Below are 14490 nucleotides of genomic sequence, written 5' to 3'. Positions count from 1 at the left end.
CCCAACCGGGTGGATTACCCGGCTCACCCGGCGCTGGAGCAGACACTGGGATCACCAGTGCACTAGTAATTCTGTACCAGATATGGTCGCCAATCATCAGGTTTCTCACTTCATGTACTCTCCGAATACCATGCAGCGGTACTACAGAATGTAGCAGTAGCATGCAACCAGGGAGTAGTCAAATGCTTGGTATCTACTGTAGTATTTTCCATTTTACTACTCCCCATATGCAATGCATCCCCCATATGCATCCCCCATATGCATCAGTTTCAGATAACCGTGACACCCCTACTCAAATTGATACAAAAGTGGCTGGCCACAGAGTCAACAGCTGCAGTGCAGTATCCATTTGTCGAAGGCAAAGAAACTGGCAAAATGCGCCAGCAGAGTCGATAAATAGCAGTCCTGATAACAGGACAGTCTACTAAAAAAAAGCTGTGTGAGTTGATATAAAATGCAGTTTGGCATACAAGCTTCTTAGAGGAAAAGCGTGCTGCTGCAAAGCTTGAGGCAAGACCAGGAAAAATACTAGTATATCAAACTAAAGATTGAAACAATGACAGGGCTGCTGCTGCTGCTGCTGCTGCTGCAGGGAAGCTTCAAGAGTTCCCACACAGACTGAGCCAGGGTAATGTGAAATACGCCGGGACTCGTATCACAAAAATGAAATCACCGGCTTGGCGGGACGGGCAAAGGGACTGATGGTAAGGTGATATAAGCGAGTCAAGTATAGGGAAATACGAAAATGTTAGTTGAACACAGCGGTGACAACACTTTGATGCTTGTTACGGAGGGACGCTATATCATAGCTAGTAAGGAGACATCGTGGGGGGGGGGGGTCCAGCCATAATGGTGTGTCTCAGTCACCCGGAGGGAAGCCATGTTGCATGCCCACACGTGTTTTTAAAGTATGAGGCAGCTTTCCCACTGTCATTCAGTGTCTGACTGGTTCTAGACCACCAGGTATTACAGGTACAGTGGCACTGGCGCAGGCAGTGGCAGTGGTGAGCAGTGGCAGTGGTGAGCAGTGGCAGTGGTGAGCAGTGTGATGCAATAGCCAGCCGCGCTGGTCTGCTGCAGCATAGGACGCTCAGATCAGGATCAACAGTAACTCAAGGACAGGGTGGCGGGTCAACGACCTTGATGTCATGACATCAGTCGCTTCTGTACTCCTCGGTACTGAACGGTCCTGTGTTCCATGTGCCGAGTGTTATCACACAGGTCCAGCATCAAATAGCACACAGGTAGCCACGCAGCACATTCAACAGGACGGCCCAGCCGCCTCTTGTCACGTAGCGCAAAGCGCTAGCGCGGCGCAGGGTAGGGTCACCAATTGGCAACACGTTGTACTGTTGTGCGGGCTAGTCTGCCATTGGGTAGTGGAAACTTCAACCTGACTGATTGTTCACAGAAAATGCTGCCTGGCCCCAATCACTACTGTAAACTGACTGTTCATTAGCACTGCAATCAAGCTGCTCAACACTCTGATTGTCACAACACTCTGATTGTGACAACACATGCTCGTGCAAGCACACATCAAGCCACACTCACCTAATTCACACATCGTCATTGCAGAGAGGTCGATACGACGATGGAGGGCGACCACCGCGGCCACGGCCACGGCCCAGAGATGAAAACCAGCTGGGGTAGGAATTCAGTGGGCGGCGAGAATAGACCTCAACTTCTTCCTCATCCTCCAAATCCTGAACGTTGGTCATGAGAAGTGAGTCGGAGAGTGGCCGGTGGGGAGGACGACGCTTGTAATAGTAGTAGGAGCTCACGGCACCGGCCACCATCAAAAACACAACAGCACAGTAGATGTAGGTGATGGCCATCTGCATTGTGGAGTAACCGGACGGCGGTGGAGGTCCCGGCGGGATCAGTGTACTGACGTTGGCAGTAGCAGTACTGCTGTTTGCTGACGGCTGGTACTCTGCTGCAGTGTGCTCCTCAGTGACAGTGGTGCTACTTGCAAACGCCGACAGAACCGGCGAGTGGATACCCGGTGTTACCGGAAAAGAGTCGGCAATGTCGCCTACTCCATGATGACTGGACACGGGCGGAGGGCTGCGTGAGCCTGTGGAGTCCGCAATGTTGCCTACCTGCCGGTGACTGGACACAGGGGTGGCACGCGAACGGTCAGTAGAAGTGACCTGCTCCACCGGTACCACATCACCTGTGCTCAGATGATCGGTGACACCCTTGTGCCGTGCACCGGGCAGCGTAGTGCTGGTGGTGGTGGCGGTGTGCCTGCTCCTGGACACACTACTTGTACGAGTGCTCATCTCCAGATCACCCGAGGCTCTGCTGCTGCTGCTGCTGCTGCTGGTGGTGGTGGTGGTAGCAGTAGCAATAGAGGTGGCAGGGGTTTTCCCTGCTTCAGTAGCCATACTGCTTGATCTATGTCTGCTGCTTACTGAATGCAACATGGTGTGAATAGCCATGATGGTCGGTGTTGTCATGGCAGCTGTACTGCTAGAGCCAGTTCTGTCGCTGCTGCCAGTTAGTGTCCATGCAGAGCTGCTGGTGTGCGGTGGAGCAGTGGTGGACATGCTGTCGGTGTGCGGTGGAGCAGTGGTGGACATGCTGTCGGTGTGCGGTGGAGCAGTGGTGGACATGCTGTCTGTGTGCAGTGGAGCAGTGGTGGACATGCTGTCGGTATTCAGTGGAGAAGTACTGGACATGCTGTCTGTATGCAGTGGAGCAGTGGTGGACATGCTGTCTGTGTGCAGTGGAGCAGTGGTGGACATGCTGTCGGTATTCAGTGGAGAAGTACTGGACATGCTGTCTGTATGCAGTGGAGCAGTGGTGGACATGCTGTCTGTGTGCAGTGGAGCAGTGGTGGACATGCTGTCGGTATTCAGTGGAGAAGTACTGGACATGCTGTCTGTATGCAGTGGAACAGCATTGGATGTACTGTCAGTGTCTAGTAGAGCAGCAGTGGACATGCTGTCTGTGTGCAGTGGAGCGGTAGTGGGTATGCCAGTGGCGTACGACCTGTCACTACTTGATACTACAGCACGCTGTGTAGCACTAGCAGTGTGCAGAGCAACAGTCGTGGCTGCTGCCCCACTAGACAAGACAGCGGCAGCACTGGTACTGGCACTGGATGATTGAGCAATGGCCAAGCTCTGGCCAGTATGTACATTAGCAGGAATAGAAGTGGCCAGAACCCTGTCACTGGGTATGGCTGTTGTGCCATCCATACCACTCCGCGCTGTACTGGTCACTACCCTGGATGCCTTGGAGAGTGTTGATGTCCTCAGTGTGTGCGAATCCGCTGTTGATACACGGTGCAGATTGTCAACGCCTGAACTGAGCTGCACAGGAGTGGCACTCTGGGGAGAAGTACTCTCTGGGGCGGTTGCCTCTACCGTCTCCATCGGAGGCAGGGTAGAAGAAGCTACGGGTGTGGTATGTTCAACTACGCCTGTGCGATAGTGTGGCAACGTCTGGAGAGCAGCCGCAGGGATTTCACTTTCAACGGTAGAAGTCAAGCGCTCAGTCGCTCTGTCGGTTCCTGCAGGGGAAGTCAACGCGGTAGCAGCACCTGGGACATTAGAAGGCTCTGTTGCCATTGCCGGTGTAGTATTAGTAGCAGTGGAGATAGGGGCAGCACTGGCAGCTGCAGTGTGTGAGGAGGGCATGGCATTAGTAAGCTCTGCACTAATCACTGGCATAGCAGTTACATGAACAGAGCTGTCGGTGCTGAATGTGCTCACTGCTGCTGGAGAAGAGCTGCTTGTTGGGTTGCTCGCTGCACTAGTACTTGCTTCCACACTAGTCATATTAGATTGGCGTGACACTGAGCTAGCAACGGGTTTGGCAGCCTCTGCTGTACCGGTCAGGATAGCTGCAGTACTGGGAGATGTGGTGCTGTCCTCGACGCTCACTGCTATGATTGGCTGCTTAGTCACACCAGCAGATGAGGATGTAGTAATGGTCTTGTTCGTATGCACCCTGGGAGTAGAGATAGTGACATGCCCACTGACATTGCTGTTGGCGAGATCACCATGTGTAGACACCGATGCAGAAGAACTCGACAAGTTCAACATGCTGTGATTAACAGTGACCGGAACATGCTGAACAGCATTTGAACTGCTGGTGGCTGATAAAGACCGGGTAGCTGACGTAATGCCCGTTGCTGCTATTCCCCCATCAGAGCTGGATGAGCGAGCTACATCGCTGGCTGCAGTTGTTGATGGCCTACTAGTTGCAGTGGGCATATTACCTGGACTAGCAGCAGCTCTAGTGGAGTTTGTCGTGAATACTGTGAGTGGTTCAACATGATCTACCGTGCTCGTAGTCGCACTGCTGCCATTCAAACGGTTTCCAAGTGTTGCCCTGGCTACTGCTGCGTAGCTGCTAGTCGTTCCCAACTGCACTGGATCAGCTTCAGGAGTCTTCACAGTGGCCTGTGATGATGTCTTATTGTTTGACACCAGTGTTGAATGTGTGGCGTCGCTCAAAGCCAATGCGGGCAACCTGGCCGGTACTGAAGCAGTCATGTTGGGTGTAGCTCCGTTCCCATGCGATTGGTGCACATGGCTGGTTACGACTGTGAAGGATTCGGACTGCGGTACATGGGTTGCAGCCGGTGTACCGTCGGCAGTGTCGGGTGCAAGCGTGCCAATAGTATTAATGGTAGCAGAGTTCACTGCACTGTTGCTTCCCGTACTACTGATAGTGCTGTTAGAGCTGGCAGCAACACCGTCAGAGTCGGCAGCAGCGCTGTTAGAGCTCGAAGCAGGGCTGCTGACACTGATGGTGGCGACGTCACTGCTGCCACTTGTGTATGGTTGTGATACAGAGCTAGTTGCGCCTGTCCCACTGCTAGCAGTAACCTGAACAGGTGTGCGGTTGGCGGTTAGAGTCTGCGCTACGGTGGACACAACAGAGGTATCCGCCACAACAGCACTGCTGCTGCTGTTGTTGCCGACGACAGTAGCCACGCCAGTGTGGGCTAGCACATTGGTCAGTTGATTAGCAGACGGTGCACTGGATGTACTGGTTGCCTGTATGACCGGTGCACTCACTGCACTCAGCTCCACTGCCGTGGGTGCAGAGGAGGAGGCAGGAGTTGGTGCTGCTGCTTCTTCTTCTAACTGAGCAACACTGTCCGTTGTCTTGGGCCCTGCAGCTGCACCATCAGTACTCGGTGATGTGTTGCGAAGCTTATCGGTCGGATGGCCAGCGTCCTCCACATCGTCCGTTCGGTGTGCTCGGTGTGAGAGCACCGGCAACGCAGCCAGCACAGCAATACCTGCACAACAACAACAGTAGCAACAACACACAGTGAAACATGTCAAGGCGACCGCTCTGGTAAGCCTTAAAGGTGACCACATGCGTTAGAGGACCACCAACGGTACAAGTAGGACCGGTGGGTGTCATTTCCAGTCAAATGATCCAGGATAAAGACTAGAGAGACCATCTGTACACTGAGACCACATTCGTAAGGTCCCTTGAGTGGTCGACTTTAAGACAGGTTTGACTGTAATACCATCGGATGAAGGCACAGGCATACACCCTTACATGCACATGCAATGTAATGACACGGAAGCCAGGTTTCACAGAGTCCACATGTCACAAGTTCTGTCAGAAACTGTGCAACACATGTCACCAAAGTCAAGTGGGCATGGGATATTCACATACAAGCCTCTGTGCTGACATCAGAAAAGAAAAAAAATGTTTACACTATACTATTGATTCAAGTTGATACAAGTAAAAAGGAGACAGGTGAAATCTGGACCAGTGCACACTTGCAGAGCCGAAGGCCGCTCGACCTCACACCCGTACGTAAGGCAATCTACGAGATCTGTTGGCAAGTGTAGTAGTAGTAGTAGTAGTATTTATTATTTTACTTGGGTATACCCAACAGGCCTATGGCCTTCTTACAGGGTGCCCAAGGAGAAATTGTGAGCAGCTAGCCCGAAAAGCAGGCAAAGTACGCTGGGGTCGAATGATAGCGGGTAGTGCATTAAAGCGGTCAGCACCAAGAAATGAGAGACTGTAAGGCCTGGCCGGGACATGAATGGGGGGAGAAAGAGACTAAGTGCTGAGAGTGGACATCGGTCTGTATTTCACTCATAACTGCAATGGGCAAATGGCCATAAAAATATTCAACCAGCCTTGTTACTAAACCAGGAGTTCATAGCCCCAAGAGTTTGCAACTCTGGAAACGAGTCTGCGACCGCAAAACTTCACATCACGTGACGAACTCGTACACACTATTAATGTTGCACCCTGGCCCTGTGCATGATAGATACACGATTGTACGCATCCCTGCTTTGGGTACAACTCCCCTGTGGTCACTTTCAAAGTTCGCACTGTTTGCGAGTGTAACCTATTGAACCATGTCACGTGATGTGAAGCTCTGCCATCGCAGCACTGGATAGAGGTTGCGCAGGCAGTTGCACAAGCTATTATGGCAAAACCCCACCCACACCTAATCTGAAAATTGATGACAGGATGATAGAATATTCATAATGATCACAACACTGTCTGTGTACAGAAGGTTGTACTTCAAAAACTATTTTTGGAAGAAATATCGTGACCATACCTGTAACATGAACACAAACGAGCCACTTTAAAAGTGTGACGGAAGGCCCTTGTCAAAGAGACACCCAGTGAGTTCTTGGTATTATCCCGACTACTACTTTCACTGGCTTGTATTTCGGTTGCCACTTTGACCGTGTCCACACAGACTGCCCTTCAGTTACACAACTACGTGAGAGTTTGATTGGCATTCAAACTGTTATGACTAAACCCCGTGGCTAAACTCAGTCTGACTGTGGTTGACGGGTGAGTGGAGTGTTACACACTGTCACGGGCTACATTCAGACTACCCAGGGCTCACAGTAAACAGTTCCTCAGAGACAAAACTGCCATAATACTAATGTCGTGGCTGGCTGATCGTCCCTACGTGTTAGTTATCCCAAGCCCGTTTGCACAAAGTATATGTGCGCCTCTTGGTAGTTCCACTCAGGCGTACCTCAGACCCAAAGCACAGAGAGAAGTCAGGGTGGCGGAGCCCTCAGGTCCGATATAGTAAAGGAACAAAGGAACAGTAATAAACTACAAAGTCAAAGGCCAAACCGGCTCAAGCGGACAAGTCCGCTTGAGCGGTAGCGGAACTCCTATAAAGAAAGTCAAGAAAGCTATAAAAGAGAATAAGACTAATACAAGACTCATACAAGACTCAAACAAGACTAATCCAAGACTCCTCGATATCTGGCTAAGTCAGCGAACTTATACTAGCTGAAACCTATGCGAGCGGCTACGAAGGGAAGGATCGAGCAGGCAGCAGCGAACGAGTAGTGAGCTGTGCTAAACTCAGCAAAGAGTAATGTATCTAAGTATTGAAGCTTATGCTAATCATGAATCGGAGCAACTAAGCGGAACAGCAGAACAGCGGACCGGCAACAGAGACAATAGACGACAGTTCTATGGTAATGGATAGTCTAGGTCCGGCGACAGAAGAGGTAACCCTATCCTAATCAAAAGGAAGAGAACATTGATGAAGAGCCGCGGTAGAGGTAGGTGACAGGCTGATAGTGAATGTGTGCAGTACTATAGTGGTATTGGTAAGTAGTACTATCTACGCAGGGCATGACACTAAGAAGGACCTGAAGTGTGCCCTTCTTCTTGCCGTACTTCCGCACGTAATTATATCATATGCGCTTATAATTGGGGGGGGGGGGGTGCTTATGTCCTGACACGCGATTATGATTATGTGAACACTATTTGGTGAAACACCCGGGAGCTGAATATACTGCTAAGCATTGTGACAACACCGTTGTTTAGGACACAGACAAACCTTTATTGCACATACATGTATAGCGCATGAGCTTCTACCCGAATATGTTCACACGGCAAAAATTCTTTTTTGTAGCAAAATTGTGGGGAAGTACGGTAGCATTATCGTACACAGTAAACTTTTCAAACAGGAATTATGTGTGGCTTGCATATGCAACTACAGGTATTGTGTACCCGTCACGAGTCAGGAGTCAGTTTAGGTATGGGAACGTTATGTGTTCTGGTTGTCGCCAACACTCCATGCAGCAATTAATGCCAGGCTGCGACAATCACCCAGATCTACAGTATTACGTAACTGCAAGCCATCCGGTGGTATGCTGCCACTACCACTGTACCAGACTCTGTACCACACAGCCCGTGATACAGGCTATGACAGTACAAGTATGACTCTATGAGCCAGATACACTGTACATGTATGATCTAATGACTACGTACATGTCCATGTAGATGTACTGCATGACTGTAGTCTGCACTTGGAGAACCAAAATGTCTAAAAGCTAGCTACACTACACAGTCTACAGACGTCAGGAGTCTCTCTTGTCTTGCACTTCGCAGCTACGTCTATACACGTACAACATGATCTGTACTATCTGGAGTCAAGCAGGGCACAAATCGTTGACACAATAGATTTACTCGACCTCTCGCCAACTTCTGACAACCACAATACTTCAGGACACAAAGATATCCCTAGCTTCAGCCTAATGCCGTGCGTATGTGGAGCATTTCGCCAGTACGTAACAGCAGAGTTTGTCCCGGACCAAGCGATTACTGCATGCTGTCATGTCTATTCCACAAGTACTGAGTAACGTTCAGACATACAAGAACTTCAGATTCACATTACCTCTCTCCTGGCGGACACCTGCCGCCTCTCCAAGCACGAGCAGCACCAGTAAAGCAGGTAGGACACACACGGCAGCCTTCATGGCTTTTCTACTGTACTCTGTAGCTCCACTGAAATCATGCCATGAGCCAGGACAAAGCTTGAAATATGTCACTCACAAACATTGCTTGTAACTTTATTCGTCTTTGTTCTTTTCAAACTAGTTGTGGGATGACGCCGGTAGACTCAACGCCCTAGCTACGGTAAATCCGTGTAGCTAGCTGCCAGAGCTTGACTGATGTAGCGACTCGAGCCAAAGCCTTGCACTCTTCCAGATAACCATGATAGCGAGCGCTGAGCAGGCCACAGCTGATCGGATGTTCACACTTCCGGAAGGTGTCGGTCACGATGTGGCTTTCCTCAGGAGTAGATTATTCTATCTCTTCGAGGAGAGGGAACAAGAGTCGGTGTGACACGGTTACTCGTTATAGACCGTATCTACTCAGTAGAGAACTCAGGAAGAGAGCTGGGAGACCACCATTCTGCCTTTCTGGACTACTGGCAATAGATTAGTATCATTACACAATTCAGTAGTATGAGTCACTCATAGTTCCACTCAAACATGCCAGCTATCACCAGGACCTAGCCTCCTAGGCCGCTAGGGAGTCGTACAAAACCCTGCCACTGCAGCACCCCCACCAATGACTACCTGTATGCCCATGATCATGATCGTATGCATTTTGATTCATGCATAATTAATTCTGGTATACTCTGCATAGCTGTCAACCTGATATTATTGTGATAAGCACTCATGCCAACAAATACACGAGATCACTAACACTGTAACAGAAGGAAACGACCTTGCCCCGAGCACATACATGTACCAGGCTTTGCATGGTGACAATAGCATAGTGCAAACGCATCAATGCTATGAAGTAGGTAACAGTTCACCCCAGGCACACCGACTCAGTGACACATGATGGACTCCCAGGGCCCCGGTTTGCTAGAACACACTTCGATCCGGTAACTGACGGGGTGGCACATCTTCAACGATCAGACATCAAAGATAGCAGGGGGGGGGGAACAATGTACGGGGATAGAGAGTGACCGCGGAGATTACAGAACATCAATAAAATTAACTTCAACTACCCGGTACAAGTGACAGCACCCAGAAAGGGTATTCGCCATCTATTGAAACAAGCGTTAAAAATGTCGCTTCACACGACACGCAATGTTGACAAGGACTGTGGAGACTTGTTTCAATACGGCGGAGTAAAGCTGATAGAAACGGTGGGCAAAGAAACACACGAAAGCAGTAGCAACAGTAGCAGTAGCGGTAGCAGTAGCAGTGGAACACGGACACAAACACGGGTCAATGGTGAAACCGCGGTCAGCTGAGCAGGTGGTAGAAGTGACCGACTTTGTCCATGTTGTCAGCAGCAATGCCGGTCAGCGTAGCGGTGAGCGTCTTCAGGTGCGCAACCGTACTGCTTTGGTCAGCTACAGTGAGTGCAATACAGTACAGACACAGGACATCAGCAGCAGCAGCAGCAGCAGCAGCAGCAGCAGCAGCAGCAGCAGCAGCAGCAGCAGCAGCAGCAGCAGCAGCAGCAGCATTCCATTAAAAGTACTAACCAGCTTCATCATTTTGCCAGAACTGTGGCAATACGCCCGGTGAGAAGGCAGATTTTGCATGTGCCTATGGTGAAGTACTGATACTATAAAGCTAAACAGCAACAACCAGCAACAACTCTCACTCTGTCATCACAACAGCAAGGCCGTCACAGCCGGGCTGAGGCCGCCCCACTTTTTCGGCCGGTTTTTTTTTTTTTTTTGGAGCACATTACAACAAAGCACAATGATCGCAGCTTAGCGCAAACGTGACAAATCCTCGTCCCCGATCGTGGTTTGTTGCAGATACACTGAAATAGCACCAAATGCCAGCCTGGAAATGCTTGCAATTGGCTTCAATTTTTGAATTTTTTCCCGGGGAGGGTAATGTTTGTCCCCGATCGTAGCGTCTTCTTTGTTTGTTGCAGAATCAAAAAGACTTTCATTGTAGTTACCGTACACTGAAATGGCACCAAATACCCGGAAATGCTTGCAATTGACTTCAATTTTTGAAATTTTTCCGCGGGATGACCCCCGGACCCCCTTCCATGGCCGCCCCACCTCCAAAGTCGGTGCGACGGGCCTGCAACACTGTGGTCATGACAGCATTCACAACTACAGACGACAGTGTCTCTCACAATGATGTGATTTCATCATCGCAGTACATTCAAGAAGATCAAGCCGGCATTAGGACCAAACCTAAACAACAGGGCTTTTAATAGCCTTTAGCATCATGCTGCTACAGTACTGCTCAAAGAAATCCGATGGCGTGAGTCCAGTAGCGCTGGACAGCCCTAGATATCCGAACACAGGGACGTGAACTGGTGCAGGGCGCAAACTTGCAGCACTGCTACACGCCACAGCTGCAAGTATTCCTCTGTTGCTCAATGAGGTCCGATGGCGTGAATCAAGTGTGCGTAGTGTGCACCCTGCACCAGTGTCACATCCTAGTGTTGCCAGGCCTAGGGCGGCACGGCGCCCGGCCGCGTGGCATTCACTCGCTTGATCGGATTTCATTGAGCAGCACTGTACATCAAAACAAAACGAGAGAACCTGCTAAAGAGCATCGCGCGCCTGCTGATTGTACTCATAGCTAGCTTCACTCACCTGCCTGTCTGGAGTCCCAAGTGGCCTGAGAGACGACACACAAACAAAGAAAAGCTCATCAGGTGTGTACAGTTAGACTTGGGTGCAGAGCCAAGGATTAATTTATGTGTCGTGCAATGTTATCACATGAGCTGATTGTAAAGTAACTGGTGGTGTTAGTGGATACTTATAGCATAACTTGTAGCTCTTTCGTCCTCTTTTCTTCTTATAAACAAAGAAAAAGCAGGAGCACAATAGCCAACTCACTGGTTAGTAACAGTAGAGTACACACAGCGGCAGGAGCGCCTTTCGGCAATGGAACATAACAATGACCAAGATCACCAGAATTTGTCACCAGAATTTGGTGCTCAACAAGGAAATGGAAATGCATCCTTTTTAAAAACTATTGTACAGCGAAATCTTTCGCAGCGTGCAGCTTCTGATTTTTTAAGAATTGTCCTGGTTCACGACGAGAAACCTTCGCAATATTATCTCTTCAGTTGGATCTGTTACTGTCTACAGTCAATGTACAGAGCAGTTTGCGGCGATTTATATCCGCGGATGTGTGATGGACGCGAAAATAGCGAGATTTAATCTCTAGCGAAAGTTTCTCACTTTACAGTAGATTTGCGGACACGCAAGATTCAATTTCCATATCCAGTGCATGTATGTACAATTGTACATACCCGAAGATACGTCCACGTCGCGGAGACAATCGAATGAACGTCCGCCGGCGAGATAAGTGGAAGAATACTAGCACCGTGAAGCAACTGCTTGGGAACCCAGTTAGCCTGCAGTCATCAACAAACAAAGGAAGTTACAACAAAACAACATACAGACAACTGTGGCAACAAAGAGAAAGAACAAGACGAGTGTCAGCAATGAACATAGCAACGGCAATAGCAGCAGCAGTAGCAGCAAGAGCAACGATTTGTGACAACAACGACGACAACGATAACACCACCGCCACCAGCAACAGGAAGCGGCGACTGTGGTGGTGGCAGCAGCAGCAGCAGCAGCAGCAGGCAGAAATTTGTTTACATCTACTAAGGTAGTCGGCTAGGGGTGTCTCGCCTTTATTATTCAAAGGCCAATCATCATCGGATGTCCAGGTACTTGAAGACGATGACTTATACTTGTTGTCAGATGATAGATTTCAGCATGAAATCTTGAGTCACAGCTACTGACTACTTCCAACTCACAAGCATAAAAAGATTCGAACAATCAGCGTGAGCCCGATGGCCATGTACTGCATGCTCACATAGGCTCGTAATCCCTCGTATGTACCAAATGTGACCACGAGCATAACGTCCATCCATCCTTGGCAGGCCGATGGTTTCAAAGCCTGTTTTCAACTGCATGGTACATTGTACAAAATATCACCTTGTTTTCGAAGTCGACAGCACATTACAAGGCGGAGAACGCAGTGCTCCTGACTACAACAGTGTTGCCACATCATTATAGCCAAATATCAGTAGACTGAAAAAAATAAAATGCATCATCCGGGGGCTTTGCCCCCGGACCCCCCCCCCCCCTCTCATAGTAACCCTAATATATCGTAGAATCCAGCGAATAAACCCACCCGCGCATAAGCCTAGGCCATGTTCGAACATCGCCAAGCTTCGTTGTACAAACCCACCAGCGGGATTCTACAGTGCACACGATTTCCCCCAGACAGCTGATGTTTGTATTGTAAGAGAGAGCTATGGAAACACTCGTAATGAGCAGTAAAAGCCAAAATTCTGGACCATGACTTCTAAACCTTGCACAAAGGTCAAGTTTGGACACTTTCACGGCTGTTGTCGGCAGGAGACGGTCAATTGTCGGCAGGTCGTGACAGGCCCCACAAATCGGCAGGCTACTGACATGTCGGCAGGTGTGGCAACACAGCTACAACCATAAACCAGTTGCCAGTGCGTCCTCCGTCTTGCAACAATTACATGCTGTCGACTTCGAAAACATGTTAACCCTATCAAGCAAGGCCTCTATATAAAATGTCACCTTGTTCGATAACAAAATGGAACATTCGAATACTGGATTTTGGTATTTGTTGCGCCACTAGTTTTAAGACCGATATACTTGTAGCAATGTTCAGAATGCCGGGATCATCGAGATACAGGGCTGCTCAATGAAATCCGATCGTGTGAGTCAAGTTTGCGCCCTGCATCAGTTCACAGTCCCAGCGTACACAGGTCTAGGGCTGCACAGTGCCTGACGTGGCATTGACTCGCTTGATCGGATTTCATAGAGCAGTATTGTAATTTCCATGTCCATGCCACACAGGATGACAAACTATCCTAACCACAGTTCACTACTGGGATGGCACTGGGCGGCAGTGTTCATCAATTACACAGTAACACTACGGCTGATGTCACCGTCGACATGCTTCTGAGTGATAAACAAATACGTTGTCCAGAAGCCTGAGAAAGCATTGCCGTCTGGTGCAACTGACCTTAGCCAACGTAGATAGTGTGTCGCAGGTTATCCGCAGCTCCTGCATGCATTCGGCCATCTTCAACTGCTTCCAGCGCTGCCAGAAGATCAGCTGTGTGGCTAGCAAGCTCCGAACTAGAGGACACACCGTCATGTATGCTGCAGGATCTGTTATCAATAGAAATAGCAAAACAAGGCATAGCAGCAAGCATACAATGAATTCAGTCTTCAATGAGATACCGTTAAGTAACGTTGCCATGCGCCCTGCCCGAGCAGAGGCTGCGCTGCGACACCTCGTACTTTCGTTTGATATACTCTAATTTCAGAAATTTTCGGTGCTCAATATTTTCGGTATGAGGGCAAAAGGCCAGGTTAGGTGAACAGAAATTTCCGGTACAGGGAAGCTGTTCCCTATTGGATTATGTGTGTTAGTGTTTGTTCGGTGTATTGAAATTTTAGGTATGAAGCAGATGCACCGAAAGTACCGAAAATAAAAGTACACCGAAAATTTGTGAAATTAGAGTAGCCAGGTACTAGGTGTGTGCTTTAGAACAAACAGATTTCTTAAAAAAAAAGTAAAAAAGAAAGTGCCCCCTGTGAGGATCGAACTCACGACCTTCAGATTATGAGACTGACGCGCTGCCTACTGCGCTAAGGAGGCAGCTGACTAACAAACCCACCAGTGAGAGCAATCAGCTCAAGCAAGAGTTCCCAAGTGTGATTTT

At 49.3% G+C, this 14490-nt stretch overlaps 2 protein-coding genes and 1 non-coding gene across 3 annotated transcripts in view; all 3 read right to left on the bottom strand.

Annotated features, from left to right (window-relative positions):
- Positions 1 to 324: 324 nt before the first annotated feature.
- On the bottom strand, positions 325 to 9132 carry LOC135822444 (serine-rich adhesin for platelets-like). The gene is made up of 2 exons (XM_065335212.1): positions 8657 to 9132; positions 325 to 5263 (listed from the first exon to the last, which is right to left on the bottom strand). The coding sequence occupies exons 1-2, from the start codon at positions 8736 to 8738 to the stop codon at positions 1557 to 1559; spliced, it is 3789 nt and encodes a 1262-aa protein (XP_065191284.1). The 5' UTR covers positions 8739 to 9132; the 3' UTR covers positions 325 to 1556.
- A 398-nt stretch (positions 9133 to 9530) lies between these two features.
- Positions 9531 to 14490, bottom strand: part of LOC135822443 (integrator complex subunit 5-like) — a 25970-nt gene continuing 21010 nt past the window's right edge. Inside the window, exons 22-25 of the mRNA XM_065335211.1 lie at positions 13785 to 13933; positions 12019 to 12123; positions 11354 to 11378; positions 9531 to 10135 (exon numbers count right to left, since the gene is read on the bottom strand). Of these exons, the coding sequence (XP_065191283.1) occupies positions 10026 to 10135; positions 11354 to 11378; positions 12019 to 12123; positions 13785 to 13933 (389 nt within the window). The 3' untranslated portion in view covers positions 9531 to 10025. The remainder of the gene's footprint in view (positions 10136 to 11353; positions 11379 to 12018; positions 12124 to 13784; positions 13934 to 14490) is intronic.
- On the bottom strand, positions 14354 to 14426 carry Trnam-cau (transfer RNA methionine (anticodon CAU)). Its single transcript has one exon. It is a non-coding gene; the product is annotated as a tRNA-Met (tRNA).

This window comes from Sycon ciliatum, chromosome 8, assembly GCF_964019385.1.
Source record: "Sycon ciliatum chromosome 8, ocSycCili1.1, whole genome shotgun sequence".
Lineage (NCBI taxonomy): Eukaryota > Metazoa > Porifera > Calcarea > Leucosolenida > Sycettidae > Sycon > Sycon ciliatum.
The sequence above is the reverse complement of the archived record's forward strand: the minus strand, read 5'-3'. Positions and strand labels throughout refer to the sequence as shown.

Bases quoted from the DNA above. Each gene is read 5' to 3' on its own strand.
- LOC135822444 (XM_065335212.1), bottom strand. From the start codon at position 8,738: ATGAAGGCTGCCGTGTGTGTCCTACCTGCTTTACTGGTGCTGCTCGTG. The intron at 5,264-8,656 runs GTAATGTGAATC...GTTGTTGTGCAG, and splicing joins AGGTGTCCGCCAGGAGAGAG to GTATTGCTGTGCTGGCTGCG.